The sequence below is a fragment of the Haplochromis burtoni genome, unplaced genomic scaffold (genome assembly GCF_018398535.1).
Source record: "Haplochromis burtoni strain Fernald_Lab_line unplaced genomic scaffold, NCSU_Asbu1 Contig_323, whole genome shotgun sequence".
NCBI lineage: Eukaryota > Metazoa > Chordata > Actinopteri > Cichliformes > Cichlidae > Haplochromis > Haplochromis burtoni.
In genome coordinates this window covers 194,250-212,956 of record NW_024582684.1, presented here as the reverse complement: position 1 = coordinate 212,956, position 18,707 = coordinate 194,250, and the positions used below count along the sequence as shown (strand labels likewise).

The 18,707-nt window shown below is 40.0% G+C and overlaps 1 protein-coding gene across 26 annotated transcripts in view; it reads left to right on the top strand.

The window, feature by feature from the left end:
* Positions 1-18,707, top strand: part of ptprdb (protein tyrosine phosphatase receptor type Db) — a 163,662-nt gene that overhangs the window by 89,553 nt on the left and 55,402 nt on the right. For all 26 annotated transcript variants that reach the window (XM_014339939.2, XM_042228437.1, XM_042228435.1 and 23 more), the window contains 2 exons: positions 5,958-6,104; positions 17,026-17,171. In XM_014339939.2, coding sequence (XP_014195425.1) covers positions 6,023-6,104; positions 17,026-17,171 — 228 coding nt within the window. In that variant the 5' untranslated portion in view covers positions 5,958-6,022. The remainder of the gene's footprint in view (positions 1-5,957; positions 6,105-17,025; positions 17,172-18,707) is intronic.

The window sequence follows — 18,707 nt, the reverse complement described above, 5'->3', positions numbered from 1 at the left end:
AAACTCAAGAGTGGGTCTGTTAGTCACAGCTGGCTTAACCAGTGAACTGGCCATATTCAGCAGTCTGCTTAGTGCACAGTTTCCCCCCTTTTTTTCCCTCCCTGTTATTTGGTGAAATGTATAATCATAATGGGAAAACTGGAACCACCCACTGGCTAAATGATGACACTATCTTGCCTGCTAATAGACTGTATGCAGTCAGGGGTATTTTGGTCTGTCAGAAAGAGGTGCCATAAATGGTCAGCGGTGGAGAGCAATAGTTGCAGTTTTTGTGAGACTGACAATCAGAAAAGCACTCGCTTTGGCTCAGCACTCTAACGGCTATTAAAGCAATCAAATCGCCTGCCTGAAGGCAACAGTCCACAGGCAGTCGGTGAAGCTAGTGGGATGTATTATTGTGCCGAAGCCCAAAAAAAAAAAAAAAAAAAAAATAGAAACAAACTATTCATCAGCTTCAGAGCGACTGAAATAAATAATTGCAACCATGTTGTCTTTGAGTTGTCATCTGTTACATCAGTGATAACAGTGTTTACAATAATACATAAAGGGCTATTAAACAGTATTGAGCCAGTCAGGCTTGTGAAGTTTGCCATTCTCGAGGTTTCCACATTATTCAGCAATGTCACAGCAGTATGGATTTTCATCTTTCAGGTGTTAAGAACAGACTGCTTTCACGCAAGGAGATGCTGAAAAGGGAGAACCAACTCAAAAGCTTTTATTCTAACATCAAGGAAACAGAACTGAGGAGGAAGGAAAAAAGGGTAATGTCTGCAAATTAAAATAAAAATGTGTTCTGAAATGAAATAGAAGCCCGTCTCGCAATCTGAAATAGGTACTCTTTGCCTCTTTGAGTATGAAATTTGCTCTTATTTTTATTCAAGAAAATCCAAAATCCCCTGTTATCACCTGATAAGACACTTGATTGACATTGCAGTGCCTCTTAAGAGAGGTAAGATGTTGGTGAAACCATCTTACAAAGGCAAAAAAGAAAATGATAGTTTGCTTGAGAGTTTGGGATTGGATGAAAGTTCGGGGTAGCGAAGGGAGAGAGAAAAGACGAAAAGGGGAGGCAGAGAGAGAAGCAGCCAGGCTGAAGAAAGATATAAAGGGAGGCAGAAAGAAAGGATAAGAGGCATGTGGTGAGGGGAGGAGGACAGAGTGTTTGGTGAACCGGGGGAAGTGATAAGTTGAGTACAGCCAGATAGCCTAAATCCTCATCTCAATCAATCACATTTTCTCTTCCTCCCCTCTCAGTTTGTCTTATTGATTTCTTGTTGCTGCCAGTGTCCTGAAAGCCAGCTCAAATGACTTTTCAGAGTTTTGGGGGGCTCCATTTCCCAGTGAAAACTGGTATTTGGTCATTTGTTCTCATAGCTATATATAGCTATATGTGCAGCAGCTCACTGTTCCACATTGCACTCACATTAAAGTGCTTCACGTGTGTTATGGTGTGAACTGAGGAAATTGGGGCGTCTCTTTTTATCTTTAAGAGCAAGTAAATCATATGTCCTCTTAAATTAATATCACAAATACATGTGATTTCAATTCATCATCTAAAATCTATTGCTCTTCACTTCTCCGTCATTATACTCGGTGAGGTCAATAAGTCACGCAGCAGTCAAGTTTCAAGTGTATTGCTCCAATTTGGATTTACAGGCTTAAAATGTTGGTGCAAGAGGTGCAGCAAGTTCACAAATGTATGTGGTTTTTGATCTGTCATGCATGGCTAATGTGGAAAACATTGAAAAAAGTTGAGGCACAGATGGCCTTAATTTTTTGAAAATGTCATCAGTAATGAAAAACAATAATTGAATATAAGCATATGAATCTTTGGGATATGCAGCTGATGTATACAGTTTACGTGCGTCTCAGCGCCCACACGATACCACCCTCTGAGTCACTTTTGAAAAGGCCAGCGAGGTGGCTCGGCGGAGCACTTTCTCTGTGTCTCTTGTCTTGTGTTTTTCTCACACTGACAAATAATAACACATGGGCATATGATGTATCTACCTGCATACAGCGGCTGCTCTTGAACGCTCAAAGGTGGGTGAGTTATCCTCTGCAGAGGCAATTAAAATGTGCCAGCGCAACGTTAAGTTTTGTGCCTTTAAAGATCATAATTTCTCTTAAAAAAATGCTGAGGGCTTACTTCTGGAGTCTGTTTGAGTTTGTTTGTGTACACTTGGGGAGATGACGGATAACTGGTAATCAGCATGTGTATGAGTTCATGTGCACGCACATGCTCAGTAGTCATATACATCAAACAAACACTCTCCCTTCAAGCCATATCCAGCTGTGTTTTCTTTGTTGTGTTAGGAGACAGTTTGACAATTTGCTCCTTTTTCTTCTTTTTCTTATCTTATACTACTTGTTATCTATCCGTTACGTCAGTGAGTGCTTTCAGATCGTGTGTTAGTGACAAGGCAGCATCTTCAACTTCGCCGTTAAGCCGTGGTATTAGTTTAAGGAGCTGTTAAATAATCAAACGACATGTTGCCGTCAAAACCACCTACACCGAGAAGGAGGAAAAGCTGAGAATTGAAGTCCTTTAGGAATTAAGTTAGTCATCTTGAGAAGAAGAAAAAAAGCCAGTTTTGCCACACGAGTGCTTTCAAGGAACCACCAGGTGTTACCGTGGTTACTAAATGATCTCATACAGGTCATTTGTAAGATGACTTTCTTCATAAAATAACAGCACCAGAGATGAGCTGACAGCTTTCACTCCAGAGTTCGTATGAGCTCATCCATAAAACTTGCTGCATGTGTGAAAGCGGCCCGAGATAATCAAAATATGGTCTTTGAGAAAACTTGAGCTCGCTGCTGAGGAGTGCAACAAAAACCTTGTTGTTGCCACTTAGCTTATCTTGTTTTTTCTCGTGCGGCGCTATGATGCAACAAACACAAATTGTCTCTTCATTGACATTTCTGTCAGTCTGCCACCATTTCAACAGGGCAAATAGAATAAGTTAATTAGTATGTCTAATTGCATTTGGTGGCTCAGCTTTTGGAATATCAAATCAAATTAGGATTCTCAGTGTTCTCTTCCATGGCACACGGTTTGCCTTAAGCTATGCTTTTTAGGATCTGTCTTTTGTCTTTGTCTCTATCTTTCTCAACATCCCTTCCAGCTGTACTAGGCTCTCGCTTTGTAGTCTCCCCTCCTCTGTCTCATCATCCGCCCACACTTTCTTTTCCTTTTCTTTCCATTTTTGGATCAGATTTTCACTTTCTTTTAATTTGTTTTTTTTTCTTTTGACTTGCACTTCCTCAGCTCTCAACTTTTGATCTCTTAATGAATTGTTTCTGTTCTAAATTGACTGTAACAACTGGAAGAATGCAATAGATTAAAATAAATACTATAAATAGCACTTAAATGAATTTAACCTTGTTTTTTCTATGTTTTCTTGATCATTATTATTATTATTATTATTATTATTATTATTACTGAAACAAGGCTCCGCACATATTTTCTAATCCTGTTCACTTTTCTACGTCCGTCTGTCTGTCCCGGACGTAGAAGCATAAGCCGGTCTCCCACTCTTCAGTTAGTCTTTGTTCTGTCAGAAGCTATTCCAGCGATAAGTGTAACAGATAGCTGCAGGCCCAGGCAGACAGACAGTGTATAATTGAGTGATAGGGACTAATGTAAGTGAATGGCTTAGGGCCGACTGTGATCTACAGCAGCAGCAGAAGCTCGGGCATAGAGGGAGGCTTTCTGTTAGGCCGTCAGTAATACTAGCAACAACAGCCAGCAGATGACAATCTGGTGACTACCTGGCTGTGTGTGTGTGTGATTGTCCGTTTGTGTGTGTAAGTTTGTATTTTGGGCTTCTTTTAGTCTTTTTTCCATTACACGTTATTATATTTCTCCTCTCTCCACACACCTTTTCTCGTATCTTTTTATTTATCACTACCTCCATCACTGCCACCCCCTAAACCACCCTGAGTTAGCTCTTTAATTAACGTGACACGCTGTGAAGTGAGTTACTAAATAATGCAGGCTTTTCCAGTGACAGTGAATAAGCTGCAGTGATTAGTGGGCATACACAGCACACACACACACATAAAAAAAAGATCCATTCTTACCAATATTGAATTTTCTGCAAATTAGACTTAATTACACAAATGTGCATATGAATGCTCTGTCTGTTATGAGTATGCATTTAGAATGACAATAGCTGTCACCCTGTAGTTAGTACAATAAGTAGAGTTTGTGTAATTGAGAGCAGTTTTTACAGCTAATAACAAAATAACTTGTGAATTAGTTAGTAAGAACACACACAAAAAAACGTGTTTTTCTTTTAGGTAGATCCTAAAGAAACACAATAAGTATTGTGCCTGGCCATACTGTACTAGAGTAGTGTAAATCAGTGCAGGACTTAATTTGTGCACGGAGAGATCTAGGTTATCCCAAAGCAATTGTTCCAAACCAAACCAAGTGGAAAATCCAGCGAGGGTTTTAGTTGTTTGCTGCCTTAGCTGCAGGGATGCAAAGAGCTCTGGGTTCCAGTGTTCTTCCACCCCACCCCCCTTGTCTTTTTTTAATCAGATGGCTTGTTCACGAGTGGAGGGGATTAAGACTGCTGCCGTCGCTGATGAATCTGTCCAGTTTTGGAAGGCACACAAACACATGCACATACCCTCTCAGTGACACAGCTGCAGGCACGCACAGATGCATATGTAGATGCACACACAGAAACAGTTCAGTTACAGGTACTTGCAGTCAGAGTTAGCGAACACAGGAATTCACATAAAGCAGCATGAGCATGAACCCGCGCATATGCTCGCATGTACGTTACAGCATAGGCCCAGACGCATCCCTCTCCTGCCTCTGCTCACTTTCAGTGTCTCTCATTCAACACTGTCAGCTTCTGGACAGCAGCAGTGATCTGTCATGTCTCATTGTGTCATGTGATTTGAGCTGTGAGATTTCTGACACACAGACTGACGCCTGTCTCTTCTAATGCCAAACACTCACACCAGGCACTGCAGATGGCACAAAGACAGACAGACAGACAGACAGACAGACAGACAGACAGACAGTTAGAGGGACAGAGAGTTAGGAATAATACAAAAAAAATCGACTGATGGAAAGGAGAAAGAATGATGCAATGGAGAGAGTAACAACAAATGACAGGAAAAGGGAAGGAACGTAAGTTAAAGAGAAAGGATATGAGGAAGTGACGAGGGAACGTTTTGGAGAGTAAAGACTTTAAAAGCAGGAAAGGACCTGACAGAGTGTAAGGAAGGAAGGAGGCTTAAGATGAAGGGATAGAGACATTGAGCTGTATGTTGATCCAACACTGTGCAACATAGCCAGCAGATAAAACTAGTCAGTCTCCTCCCACTTTAATCTGCCCATCATCCATCAATCCCTTGCTCTAGCCTTCCACCCCTCCATCTTAAAGCCAGTCATTCCTTTTTTATCAATTTGAAATCATGACGATATGACGCACATTTGGAAGAAATCCATTACTGAAGTACTTTGTAGTACTTAAAAGCTTTGTAGATTATATAATGGGCAAAAAAAAATAAAGCAGAAAAACTCAGACCATTGCTTGCTTGGCAGATTGGGAAAAAAAAGAAAGAAAGAAAAGCATAACTGAACTTCAGAAGTTGCTGATTTTTTTTTAATGCCAAATGTTTGCCATAAGTTGAAATTCATCAGCTACTTAGTCAACTCTCTCTCTCTCAAACACACACACAAGTGCACACACATCAAAACACACCTCTGGCAATGAGTGTATGGTCTTAATGAAGCGAGAAGGGGAGAGGCAGCTGCATAACTGGAGTGTGAGGCCCAGGGGGAACTCACACACTTCAAGTCTGTGTGTGCCCGTGTGTGTGTGTGTGTGTGTGTGTGTGTGTGTGTAGCCACAGTTGATATAATGTCTGAAATTCTCTAAAAAGTGGACTAATAACTGTGTTTCCTTTTCTTTCTTTCTTTCCCTCCCTAGGTTGTGAGAGCCTGTTTCTATTGTCCTGTTGTACAGTGAGGCAGTGAGCTCACGGCTGATACAGCATGCATGTGTCGACATATCCCATGATGCACTCCTGTCCAGGCCTGCTCCTCCTCAGCTTCCTCTTCCTCGCTGATGCTGACAGTGAGTGCTTTCACACTCTGCACTAGTGCAGACACAGCCACACACACACACACACACACAAATGCACGTATATAATATTGTGCAGAGTGTATTTGTGTACATTGAGGAGTCTGAATTTAATTTGGTTTATTCTGATGAAATCAAACCAAACAAACAGCCAGAGTCATGAAAGCAGAACAAACAGATCTGCAGTAGATGCCATGGACTCAACAGAGCCCTGATCTCATTAACATTTAGCTACTCTGAGATTACATGAAGTTCTTCAAGATGCACATGACAACAAACCTCCAAAGTATGTAATGTAAAAAAATATAATAAAATGCTTTTTTATAAACTGTTGCTGTAATTTATTGTACATTGTGATTCATTGCTTCATTGCTAAAGCTAATTGTATATATTATATGTTATATATAGCTGTTTGTGTTTCATAGACCACTATTCCAGATATCACATCCCTACTATATGTGTGTGTGTTCGTGTGTGTTTGTGTGAGTTTGTACATCTGTGGATGAGTGTATGTTTGGTAGCAGGTTTGATACAAGGCCAGATGTTTTTGTCCATCCCAGTATTACTTGGCATGGATAGACAGACCACATATGGCAAATCAGATAATTTCCCTACTGCTTGTGTAATTGTGATTATACCATGTGCATGTGTGTGTGTGTTTGTGTGTATCCATGTGTGATCCCTGTGGCTCATCACATCATCCAATCCTCATCCGATATATTTGTCAAGGAAATTTACATGCACATTAGCATACTGGGTATAGTCACATCCTGGACGAAACTATAGCTGCAATTACTGCAAATCGTTACTTTTAATGTTACTGAACAAAAAAAGAATTTATTCATTTATTTATGTATTTTTTGTTTGTTTGTTTATGAAAGGATGGATTTTCCCAATGCCTAAGTTGATGTCATCAAAATGCTTATTACGTGTAACCACAGGCTAAATTAAAGCTGAAAGACAATTAGTTTATTAATAGTCCATTTTGGAATTTTAAAATTTTGATATTTTTTTTAATTTGTGCTCTAATGATTAAAAGATAGTTGGTGATTCATTTTCTTAAGCATAAGCTAGTTTACCAATAGTTTAAGCTTAGCTTGTTTAACTGAATTAATTTACAAGATCAAATCTGTACAAAAATCTGTATTGAGACACATTTTTGATCTCATGAAGAACATGTGTCCTACGTGTCCTACCAACATTATTAATAAGTGTAAAGAATTCAAATCTTTACCAGGTGTTTCTTGTCTCCAGTAATTGTCCACAAAATCTTTGGTATTTTAAATTTGCGTTTTCATCTGCATTTATGAAACTGTGGAAACAAAAAAGCTACATTTCAGTGTTGTGAATTTTTTCATTATCAACAAAACGGAATATTTGTGATATGGAGGAAGGTCAGTTCTATCTATTTGTGCCAATGAAAAAAAATTAAAGCAGCTTTCTCTGATAATAAATAGAACAGAATAGAATAGAACACTTTTTTAAATAACTGGAGACTGTATAGATTGACAGACCGCCGGGAGCTGCTGAGAGGGACAAACGTGGCTCTGGAGATTTTGGAAACCAAAAACGTCGTGTTGAGTTGATGTGCTTGGAAACATATTCAGACTTTTTGAGAGAGAGACATGGCCAGGTCTGACTATTCAGGTTGACAATTAGCAATGAGGCTCTTATAGCAGAGGTGATGAAATGCTCCGGTCTGAGTTGAGACTAAGCATAAAAGACATTAAGGCATAAGAGGAATGTGGGAGTACTAAAAGACTTGATACTCAGAAAGGGAATAATGTAAGAGGAAAAGGCTGCTAGTCAAGCTTTATGAGTCTTTTAAACATCCAGGAGTTATACTTTTTCAGTCAAAATGGTATCTAGTGGAAATTTCATTCCGTGTATTTGTTTTGAAATGCTTGTTGCATAAGTATATAATACATGAAGCATGCCTAGCTGCTTGTGGTTATAGAATAGAGCACATTTTTCATCATCACCTTCTAAAGCAGGCATACATATGCACAAAGCTGCTGTAATGACACACAAGTGCAGGCTTCAGTCAGCCATTTCCATCCTGCAATGTTTTAAAAGTACACAGTCACCCAGAGAACAGTTATAGCACACACACGCACACATATCCGCAAACCACTCTTGTTTTCCTTTCAGCCTCCTGCCCTCTTGTCCCACGTGTAAGTTCCAGGGTCGGCCAGTTAAGGCCCAGTCATCCATCAAAACAATGATGCTCCCACAGTTCCTCTATGAGAGTTCGGGGAGCAGCACAGATGCGACAAGGGGGGAAAGGATTCATACTTTGCCTTCTTTGTCTATGTTTTTCTTTTCTCCTGCCCTCATCTCATTCGTTGTGACTTTCTCCATTGCTCTTTTGGCGCTCGCTCTCTGCCTCCTCTCAGCACATCCATGTAATCTGGTGAGAAAGAAGGGACAGAGGGCTTGAAAGGGGGCGGTGGGATGTTTCTTCCCCTTTTTATCTCATTGTGTATGACATTCAGAGCTTCTTTTAATATCAACAGTAGGGACTCTGAGATTTGAATACTGAGGATTCAAACAGGGGTGCTGGGACACACTGACATCTTTGGTCTTCAAAATGTGGCGACATGTTTTGAAATGTTAAATTCATTCTAAAAATTGCTTTCAGTTGTGCTTATCTCTCCTTAAACTTAATGCAGAAGGAATGAAACACATTTGAAGGATAATAGGGTTTTCTAGAAAAAGAGGCCACATTTGATTTTTTTATGTGTATGTGGCATAAAATGTTACTAAATTCTAGAAATACCGACGACATCGACGCCCTTGCTCGACACCCAAGTTACTCGTATAGTTACACTAGAGTATTATGACGCAATCAAATGGAACAGTATCCCATGTGCATAGCTGGAAACCTTGCATGACTTCACCATATGTGCATTCTGCACACAAGCGCTGGTACGACTGTGCAAGCAGTGCACTGAGCTTGCATATGTGATTTCACGTTTTTATTTTTTTAATTCACCCTCTTTTACTCTCCACCTCTCCCCCCACACACTTTTCTTTCTCTGTGTTTCTGTGCGCGTGCATGTATATGACATCTATCTGGTGGATTAAGAGTAATGCCCTGATCCTGTCACAATCTAGGCCACTGCCACACGTACGCATCGAGATACGAGAAACTCCATCTCTCTGCGTATCATTCAGGGTGAGCGGGAACAAAACAACAACAGGGTTTCTTTCTGCTGGCCTGCATTTGCCCCCAAAAACCACCGGGTTGCCATGCTTCCCCATGTGGCTTGGATGTATCAGTGAAAACTCCAGCCCGCAGTATGTGAAACACAACACAAAGAAACAGCTCATGTTTCAGAGGCTTACAGTAGGGATGGCATTATCGAGTCGCAGCCATGTGCTTTCGTAAGGGGACTGTACATTTTGAAACCAAGCAAGAGTTTTTTAACATTTTGCCTGAGGAAGATTTCAGTAATGTGAAACTTTCCCTCAGCTTCGTCACTTCATTAATGTGTTGTAAAAACTGGGCAGCTCTGATTTATCTATTTTGAAAGGTTTTTGTATAAAGGGAATAAACACAGGAGATTCAATAAACTCCTTAGTCTTTTTGTTCTTGTTGTTTTTTACTAGAAAAAATAATCTTTTCATTCATATTAGACAAGCGCACAACACTAGAAACAAAGAACTTGCTCATGTGGTGACCGATTGACCTGTCACCCTCTGAACACATTGCCATTGCCAGTATTTACTTGGCCTTTTGGACGAGCTTAAAGTGAGAGATGGTTGGCTCAGAATGCTACAGTGACAGTGGAGCTAGCTTTTCTTACTTTCACACACACACACACATGCACACATAAAGAAAATAAGTAAATGTAGCTTTTCCTATCCGTTTTGACATTTCATCCACATAAATTTTATTTTAGGTCACTTTGAAAGAAGATTTTGAAAAACCAGAGTGAAGATTTTGTTTTCCAACATCAAATGTTTGTGCCTAATTTCTCCTTTTTTATTGGCAGACTGTTCAGTATTTTTTCAGGCTCCCGAATCGCTGACATTTCGACACAGTTGAGGTTATTTTGCCACCTGTTGCTTTGGCATGCACTTGATGACAACTGACATCGTTTTTTGCATTTTCATTTCCATTTCATGGAAATGGTCAGAGATATTTTAGAAGACTAACGTGGAAAATTCCAATACGTGTGGATGCAGCCATAGTCAGGATTCATTGGATCAGGGTGAAGAAACAGGGTCACAGAGGTCAGGTTAGCCTAAAGGTCAGGGTCAGCGGGTTGAGCCCAAAGAATTTGTTAAGTGCGTGAAAGATATACAAGCAATTTACTTTAAGGGATCTTGTTTCTTTTGTGATTTGTATCGCTTTGCTCACTGAAAGAGGAGAGTAAAGCCCCAAACCTGGTTGACATGACTGGTTATAACGTCAGCACCTGCCCAACGCAGTTTGGGCCATGAAGGAGACAGTTGCTGAATTCCTCTGTAGGCTCAGATTTTCAAATGACTGGCGCACTAGTGATCAATAACAGTGTCCAAGTATAGCCCCAAACTTTATGTATGTATTTAAACTTTGTACCTATTTAGGTATGTAGCTGACATATAAATGAGTGATGTCATTAATTATTGGGTGAGGTCCAAGAAATTAAGTTGGTATGATCACGCTTGTGAAACTCTCTGTAGTTTGTTATTAACATACAGTTTTTGTGTGAATTCATTGCCTTTAATGACACTTTTTTGTACTGTATACAAAGATTTTTGTAGAAATAAATATAACAGCTCCCTATTCAGTATTAAGCAAGATCCAGCAGTTGTTTTGTATAAACTGAACAGGCAGATCTAACACATTATATATCTTTTTAATTTTATCTTCGTTGTGAGTAACCCTTCTCTGTACAATCACAATGGTTTAGTTTTACATTTGAGCTTTTGTAAAAATTAAAAAAAAAAAGGATCTTTCATTGCTTTTGAGTTGACACTGTTGGTCTCCACATGAAATCAAAAAAGTACATGCCCCTCCAGTCCTCCGCTCTACTTCAGAGCCATCAAAGGAAGCAAAGTGTAAAACAGGTTATTTAATGGATAAAGTCTTTGCTTTAGAACTGACTTCAATTCTTTACTAATACCTACATTTATATATAATACATTTTTTAAAAATGAAAATTAGTATAGACCATTAATATAATATATAAACATAAACATATATAAACATTTTTTTTAGGCAAGTAAAGGATTTATGAATTTATGGACACATGGAGAGTAGAAGGGTTAACAGTTTTCAGAAATCTGCTCCGATAGTGGAGAAAAGGATTAGTTATAAGAAATGTGTGCAGCTCATTATTAAATGAAAATGCCATCCATCAACTTAAGTAATTTTAGTCATTATCCAAATAATTCATGGTATGTTTTCTGAAATAATTCATTATATTGTATTAAAATTCATTTTCAGTGATGATGTGTCACCTCATGCTCATCTGCTCATTTTAAATCTTTGATCTGTGCAGCAGAAGGTGACAGAAATGGGCCACATCACAAACAATTTCCAAAGTCATTAACACACGAAACTAAAATGGCAATCAAAGTTGTGTTACTTTATTTTAACTAGCTCACGCTAGGATTAAGGGCCTTACTATTAACTTTCTGGGAAATTAGCCTGTTAAATTATTGTTAAATTGACTATTTGTGATCCCTCAGTTTGTTCTTTATTGTTATTAATGTCCAACCCTGAGTAAGGTGATAGGCTGAGAGCAGGACAGTGCATGTGAAACTGAAGAAATATAAAGCTTCTCAGTTTTGTGCTATCACAGGCACTGTAGCTATTAGCAGCTAGCATAGCTGTGCGCTCATCTGTGAGTAACAGAATCTGACTACCTTGTCTTAGCATTAGCTTAGCAGGTGCACTCATCTGTGTTGAGGCCTGGATAATGTTAGCTTTGCTGTAACGTAACTGACCAGTGGTCTGTAACTAATGCAGTGAGACCAGCACTGAAAAAACCCTCTGTTCCTCTTTATGGGAAGCCAGCTCTGACCCAGTAAAGTAGTATACCCAGTGGGAAGCCCATGTGCTTCTAATGACCTGTGTATAAAAAGAGATCCTGTTTGATTAATTCCTCCCCTTGTGTTTCTAACAAATTAACCCTGATTAACTCGGCACTAGCCAAACCCTGCGGCAGCTTGGGTGGGTAAGTGTCATGCTAATTGGATGTGCGTTAACTATCAGCAATAAAAGTGCATTTTGTCTTTCCCTGCATTAGTGTAAAAATCACAATGTTTCGTTAATGCTTGTTAACATCAGCTGGCAGTTGCTCAGAAACTCCTAATCTATGTCAAATAAGTCAAATAATAAATTCACCCAAAAAACTGCAGGGCTTTGAGTTTAAAGAAAGATGTAATACTTTGCTTTGGCTTGGTTCAAATAGACACTTAAACTTTGTGCAACCTGAATAACATCATATTTTAATGTGAAATTGTTCCAAATGTTATGGCACTTTATTGTGTAAAATTTAATTTTGCTAAGTTGAAATTGCTCATTTTGCCAAATAATTTCCAATTAATGCTTCTGTGTTCTGCAGAAGGATGATAGCTCTGTGTTTCTGTGTTTATTGGCCCAAGCAATCCAATTTCATTACCAGGACGAAAGCGAGCAGCTGATAATTTGCTCTTAATGTGTCCGTTTGATGTTAATGTGTTTTAAGTTATGGTTCTGGCCAGCTGCCCACCCATTCTCGCCTGACTATCATGGCCCTGGCTCAGTCTTCTATATTGGCCTCGTTCCTCAACTTGTCTGACAAGCCTGATTCAGTGCTCTTTTGGGTACTGATCGGCCAGCCACATTTAGATCTTTTCTCTATCCCTAACATACTAATGAATCTCAGGTGCAGCACAGATGCTTGGTAAGATCTAGTCAGCGTTTTTAGACATGATCAAAACTTCCAACACAAGTACTCACATAACCTGTTCATACGCATGATTACACGTCCACACCCAGGATTATCTATGAGTACGTAGATGAAGATGCCCCTGATTTTGATGTGATCATAAAGGTTAAAAACAATTTGATCCTCATTTCCAAACATTAGCCAGCACATAGGAAAAGCTGACCTCAGTATCTGCTCCTTTTAGCTGAAACCTTAGTCTTTCACTAATGAAAACTCAGCTTACTCCCGCTATATTTTTATATTGTTTATATTAGTTTTTCTTTTCCAATTGATATCTGCAGTATCAGGCAGAATAGTCCCATTTCGTGTTGCTCAATCCATTGCTTTTTGTTGATTTGATTTGTTCGGATCCGCCTGTCTGCTTTATGGCTTTTTCGTATTGGATCAGCTAAGTGATTGCGGGCACACAAGATGAGACATGAGGGCACATAATTTGCAGCATTTTAAAAGATGTGTAGGAATGAGTTCAGAGCCCTTAGCCTGTCCAAAATATATTGCTGTTTAAGGGTTACTTTTAGTAGAAAATGTAATCAAATGAATGAAAAAGTCATCCTAGGTTTCTGTAATCAAATGCATGAGTCTTGAGAATAAAATATACATTTCAGTCGTTGTTCATTACTCAGCACATATTCATGAATTTCTCTGCGCATTAAAAGTAGACTTGTATTTATCAAACCTTTAAAGTTCCACTACTTTCCATCTGTTTTCCCTACCAAACATCAGCTCTCCATTCTTATATCTAATCACATTCCCAATCCTAGTACACTATATCCGTAAATCATGCTCCCTGAAGGTTTGTTCTAGCATCTGTTCTTACAAACCCGATCTCTCTCTCCCTCCCTCTAGGTTAAGACAGCATCTGCCAGCTATAATATGCCCCCATAGTCTCCTACACGGTGCCATTAGCTTCCTTTAGTCTGGCTATTTGTCTTTTCAAAGTGCTTCTTCACTGAGCCCCCATCACCCCATTGCGGTTAATTCCGAAACGGCATAATATTTGTCACCATTTACAAAATTAAAACTAAAAATTGGACGGAAAAGACAACGTCTAAATGTGAAAGCATGTGTGAAGAAGTCAAAATTATTCAGGTTATAGATCTTCAGTGCTACTTGGTGGTAACCAAATTCTTATGTTTCTTTTATTTTTAATTACAGGGAAGATCTGAAGATTATCTTTTTGTTTACCGTAGATCTTTAGCCATGACTCAGAAGTGGTGCAGGGACAGGAGCTGACCGAATAAATTCTGCAATCTGTTGTGTAGATTAGGTCCCACTATATGGATTGCTATGTAGGCCACCCTTCTTCCACCCCCCCACACACACTCACACCAGAGTGGAAAGATTGGCACCGTCTAATTCCCTCTAAATCTCTCTCTGTGGACCACTTAGTAGTTTTCCTTCACTTCCATCTTGGATCACATTGAAGGATGGTGTGAGGAAATGTGGTAACATATGGTAACATTCATGAGCACCTTCTCACTGTAATTGTTCTTCATTTTTCCGAGTCCATCTACATCAGCAAAACAATGAACCTGTACATATTCCGTCCCTCCTGAAAACATGTACAAATATTTAAGTTTCCTTTTGAGTTTCAGCTTCTCTCCTTTGGCCCAGATGTCAATGCTTAATCCCACCAAGTGGCACAGTCACAAAAAAAACCCTGATGATCAAGGCAAAAGACAGACCAGTTAGGACACCCAGAGGGAGGAAACCAGAGGAGGAGAACAGTGAAGATGAATTCAGAGAAAATACAGTGAAGTAACTGAAAGGGAAATCAAAGAAAAGAGAATAAGGATGAGAGCCAATAAAGAGAGGGGAGGAGAGAAGAGATGGGGAATTGCGAGGAGAGAGTTGGGAGAAGTGTGTAGCATACGGTTGGAACCCCACCTCCCTTCATAAAGTCAGTCAATGTGACAGGAAGACTTATGTAACACCCCAGAGATGGAGGGAGGAGATGGGGAAAGAGTAACAAGGAGGAGGATGAAAGATGGAGGAAGGAGAGCAGCTGTGAAGCGGGAGAAAGAAGGGATTCAGTGGTTAAAAAAACTGGGATGGGGTAGAGAGATAGAGAGGCAAAGCTTAACGTAAGACAATTAAACACGAGATATATGAAGAGAATGATCAGGGTTAGGGTGGGTAAAAAAGAAGAGGGGGATAGATAAAAAAAAAAGCAATTGGAAAGATCTACCGTTAGTATGGCCCTGCTGCCTTTACACTTTTCATTTGTTTTGTGGGGGAGAGATTAGCAAGAGGATTAAGAGAGAGATTCTCCTGCTCTTCATTCTTTCTCTTTCTCTCATGCTCTCTCTCTCTCTCTCTCTCTCTCAGAGGGACACACCCATCTACTCGCTCATGCATCACACACACACACATGCATTATAATGACACACGCAAAAAATGTTGCACATACTTTACATGTTATAGCTGCAGGCAGGTCATTATTTCTGTTCTCTGTTAATCTGCAGACTGCTTTTCTGCTTGACTGATTTGTTAACTAAGATACTAAGATACTTTTTTTGCTTATATTTTTGTTTTGTATACATGTTTACCAGGAGGATCTGCGAGTTTTCTTATTTTAAAAGCTTGGCCTGATGAAGGTATTTCTTGCCTCGCAGCTGACTGAAATAAATACACGACTAATAAGTTGTCAATTTTTTTTTGGCAGTCACCGCGAGCCTGTCAATAAGCATTTAGTAGCCTAGTCGTAACCCGAAACATGCGGTTTGCATGTAATGTGGCACGGAGGATGAAGAAGAACCCGGAAACATGCACACGTTACCTTTTTCTGGCTCTCTGACACAGACGCGCACACACACACATTGTTTTAGTCAGTCATTGAGGTAGATTTGGCTGCGAGCCAGTGAGGTGTAGAGGTGATTGGGCAGCTTGGGGCTCTCCGGCTATGTTTGCCAGTACATCTGGCTCGCTCGCGCTCCATCTCACCCCTCGGTGTCTTGCTCGCTCCCTCTACTGCTCTCCATCTGTCTCTCTCACTCGTTCCTTTTATCTCATTCACTCCTCTGTTCATTTCTTCCCACTCTTTCACACACACACTCACTCTCTCTCGCTCTCTGTTTCCTTCCCTTTTCTGAAGAGCTTAGCTTTTCTCCCTTACTCCCTCCCTCCTTTTAAACAGCAAAAAGCAATTTCTCTCCCTTTGTCAGGGCGGTTGGCGGTAAGCCCTTAAGTAGGGATTTTCTGGTTTGGCTGGAATGCCATTAGGCAAGCTGGTGGTGACGTGCCGTGACTGACGTGCCGAATCTATTTGATGTCATGATGTCACAATCCAGCGGAGGCTGCGGTTATGATATTGTTGGCGTCCCTGGAACGAGGGGCTTTAGTGGTCATGTCAGGAGTAAGTCTTCATAAATCCTTTATGGCATATAAATATTAAGCTTCTTTGGTGGTACAGGGACAGAGGGAAAAACATGGCGGAACATACACAGACACATGTACAGAGAAAAAAGGACACAGACAAAGCCAACCTCGTGAACATCCAACAGAAAGATGTGCTGAAGGTGTAGAGCTACTTCAAGAAGTAGCTGACATTATACCACACACACTCACACACACACACTTACACACATTTGGATTGTTGAAATCGTTTCCAGGCTGCATCATTGTCCTTAATTTTTCCTACTTAAACTGCATAACACATACACAGCTGGCGTCCCTCTTTCCCACTCTGTGTAAGTGCAGCACAGATCACAATCACACTTTAACTGTTACTGATGTGTAAGCAGAAGTTTGTGGTTTTATATGAAGTGATATTTGGGTGCGAAACAACAAAGCAGAGAACGGAAAAACATAATAATCTATTAGAGAATATTTGTAGGAGTGCCTGTAAATAGTAGTGGTGGAAATTCTATCAAGATTGTAACTGTATGTCACAACTTATCGTTTTGCTTTGCGGCATGTGGATGTGCATCCACACAGAGTTAACACGCTCAGTGTGAACCTGATGTTTGATTTATGTTTTTTTCATACAGCACCCCCTAGATTCACACGAACCCCAGAGGACCAGACAGGAGTCCAGGGGGGAGTCGCGTCCTTTGTTTGCCAGGCCGCAGGAGATCCACAGCCCAAGATTGTCTGGAACAAGAAAGGCAAAAAAGTCAGCAATCAGCGATTTGAGGTAAAGAAGCTGAGATACTAATAGGATTTGAAACGTTGTGTCTCCTGTAACATTAACTAACTTTTTCCCGTGGTGAAGTGCTGTGAAAGAAAATAGATTAGTGTCCAACAACAGAGATTTATTGGCTACTTGGAAGCAGCTGTGTTTGCAGTGAGTGGCCACACAGAGCACTGAGGCAAGATGACTGCTGCTACTGTCAGTTCTTGTTAGCATTTTCCTGTCTTGTTTTCTTTATAATTTTTCCCACAGCCCACGATTTATTTATTTATTTTTTAGTAAAAAGACTGCTTTGGGATGTTCACCATGGCAGACCATCTGCCTCCATCTCACCCCATCTCTAGCATCCTCCTTCACTACATCCATGAAGCTTCTCTGTGGTTTACCTCTTTTCCTCCTGCCTGAGAGCTCCATCTTCAACACCGTGTGTCTAATATTCACCAAAATCCTTCCTCTACATAGCTGTCCCTCTGATATATTCATCATTTCTAACTTTGTCCATTCTAGTCACTCCCATCGAAAATCTTTGCATCTTCAAGTCTGCCACCTCTGGCTCGACCTCCTGTCTTTTTGTCAAACATACATCACAGCAGGTCTCACCACCATCTTGTAATCCTTCCGATTCACTCATGCTGTTATCCCTCTGTCACAAATCATCCCCAAAACTCGTCTCCACCCACTCTTCCTGCACTCACCCCTTCACCTCTCTGACGCCAGGTATTTCAACTGATCTACCCTCGCTACTTCTGCTCCTTAAATATAGCTGTTAAAAGCACCGATATAATTGGCAATCAGCTGAAATCACTTTCAGCTGTTATTGTAATCACTTAATTGTTCAAAGTACGAATGAGAATTGTGGAAAACAAAAGAGGAAGCCGAAGATAATGTGTAATTTTTATAGTTTATTGTTCATACTGAGATGTCAAATATTAATAGGTTCAGTTTATAATCTTTGGATAATGCCAGGTTAACTGTTTATGCTGTCATACAACATAGCATGAAGGTGAAAAAGGATATTCCCAAAACTATTCGTCTAAAAAAAACTTTTTAAGAACAGATGCCGAACATTATAGTCCCAGCCGGCTGACAGCGAGGATGTTCTTTTTTTGTCTTATGAAACAAAACCCTTTGACGTTGAGAACAAAAAATAATAGCTGATGAAGTCAAACCGGCCTCCTGAAAACTGTCTAAACATTCTTTAAATTTCCTGACATTTTAACAGAGCAAACAATCAATTATTTAAGAAACGTATTCATGAAACGTATTCATGAACAAGGATTATTCCAGAGCGTCAGAGCTATTGTAAAAGCTACTGACTCAATCATTGTCTAAATATAACAGGACTAGTTCTTGACACATTAGATTCCCCACTGGGAGAAAGGTGTGCTGTTTGTACAAAAATTGACATGTAGCTGTATAATGAGTGCCCATCACTATTATTATGGGATCATCTGATTGGTGGGGTTTTCTCTCTAATAATGTAGGGTCTTGCAGCATAAAGTACCCTGAGGCAACTGTTGTTGTCGTCTGTCCCTATTA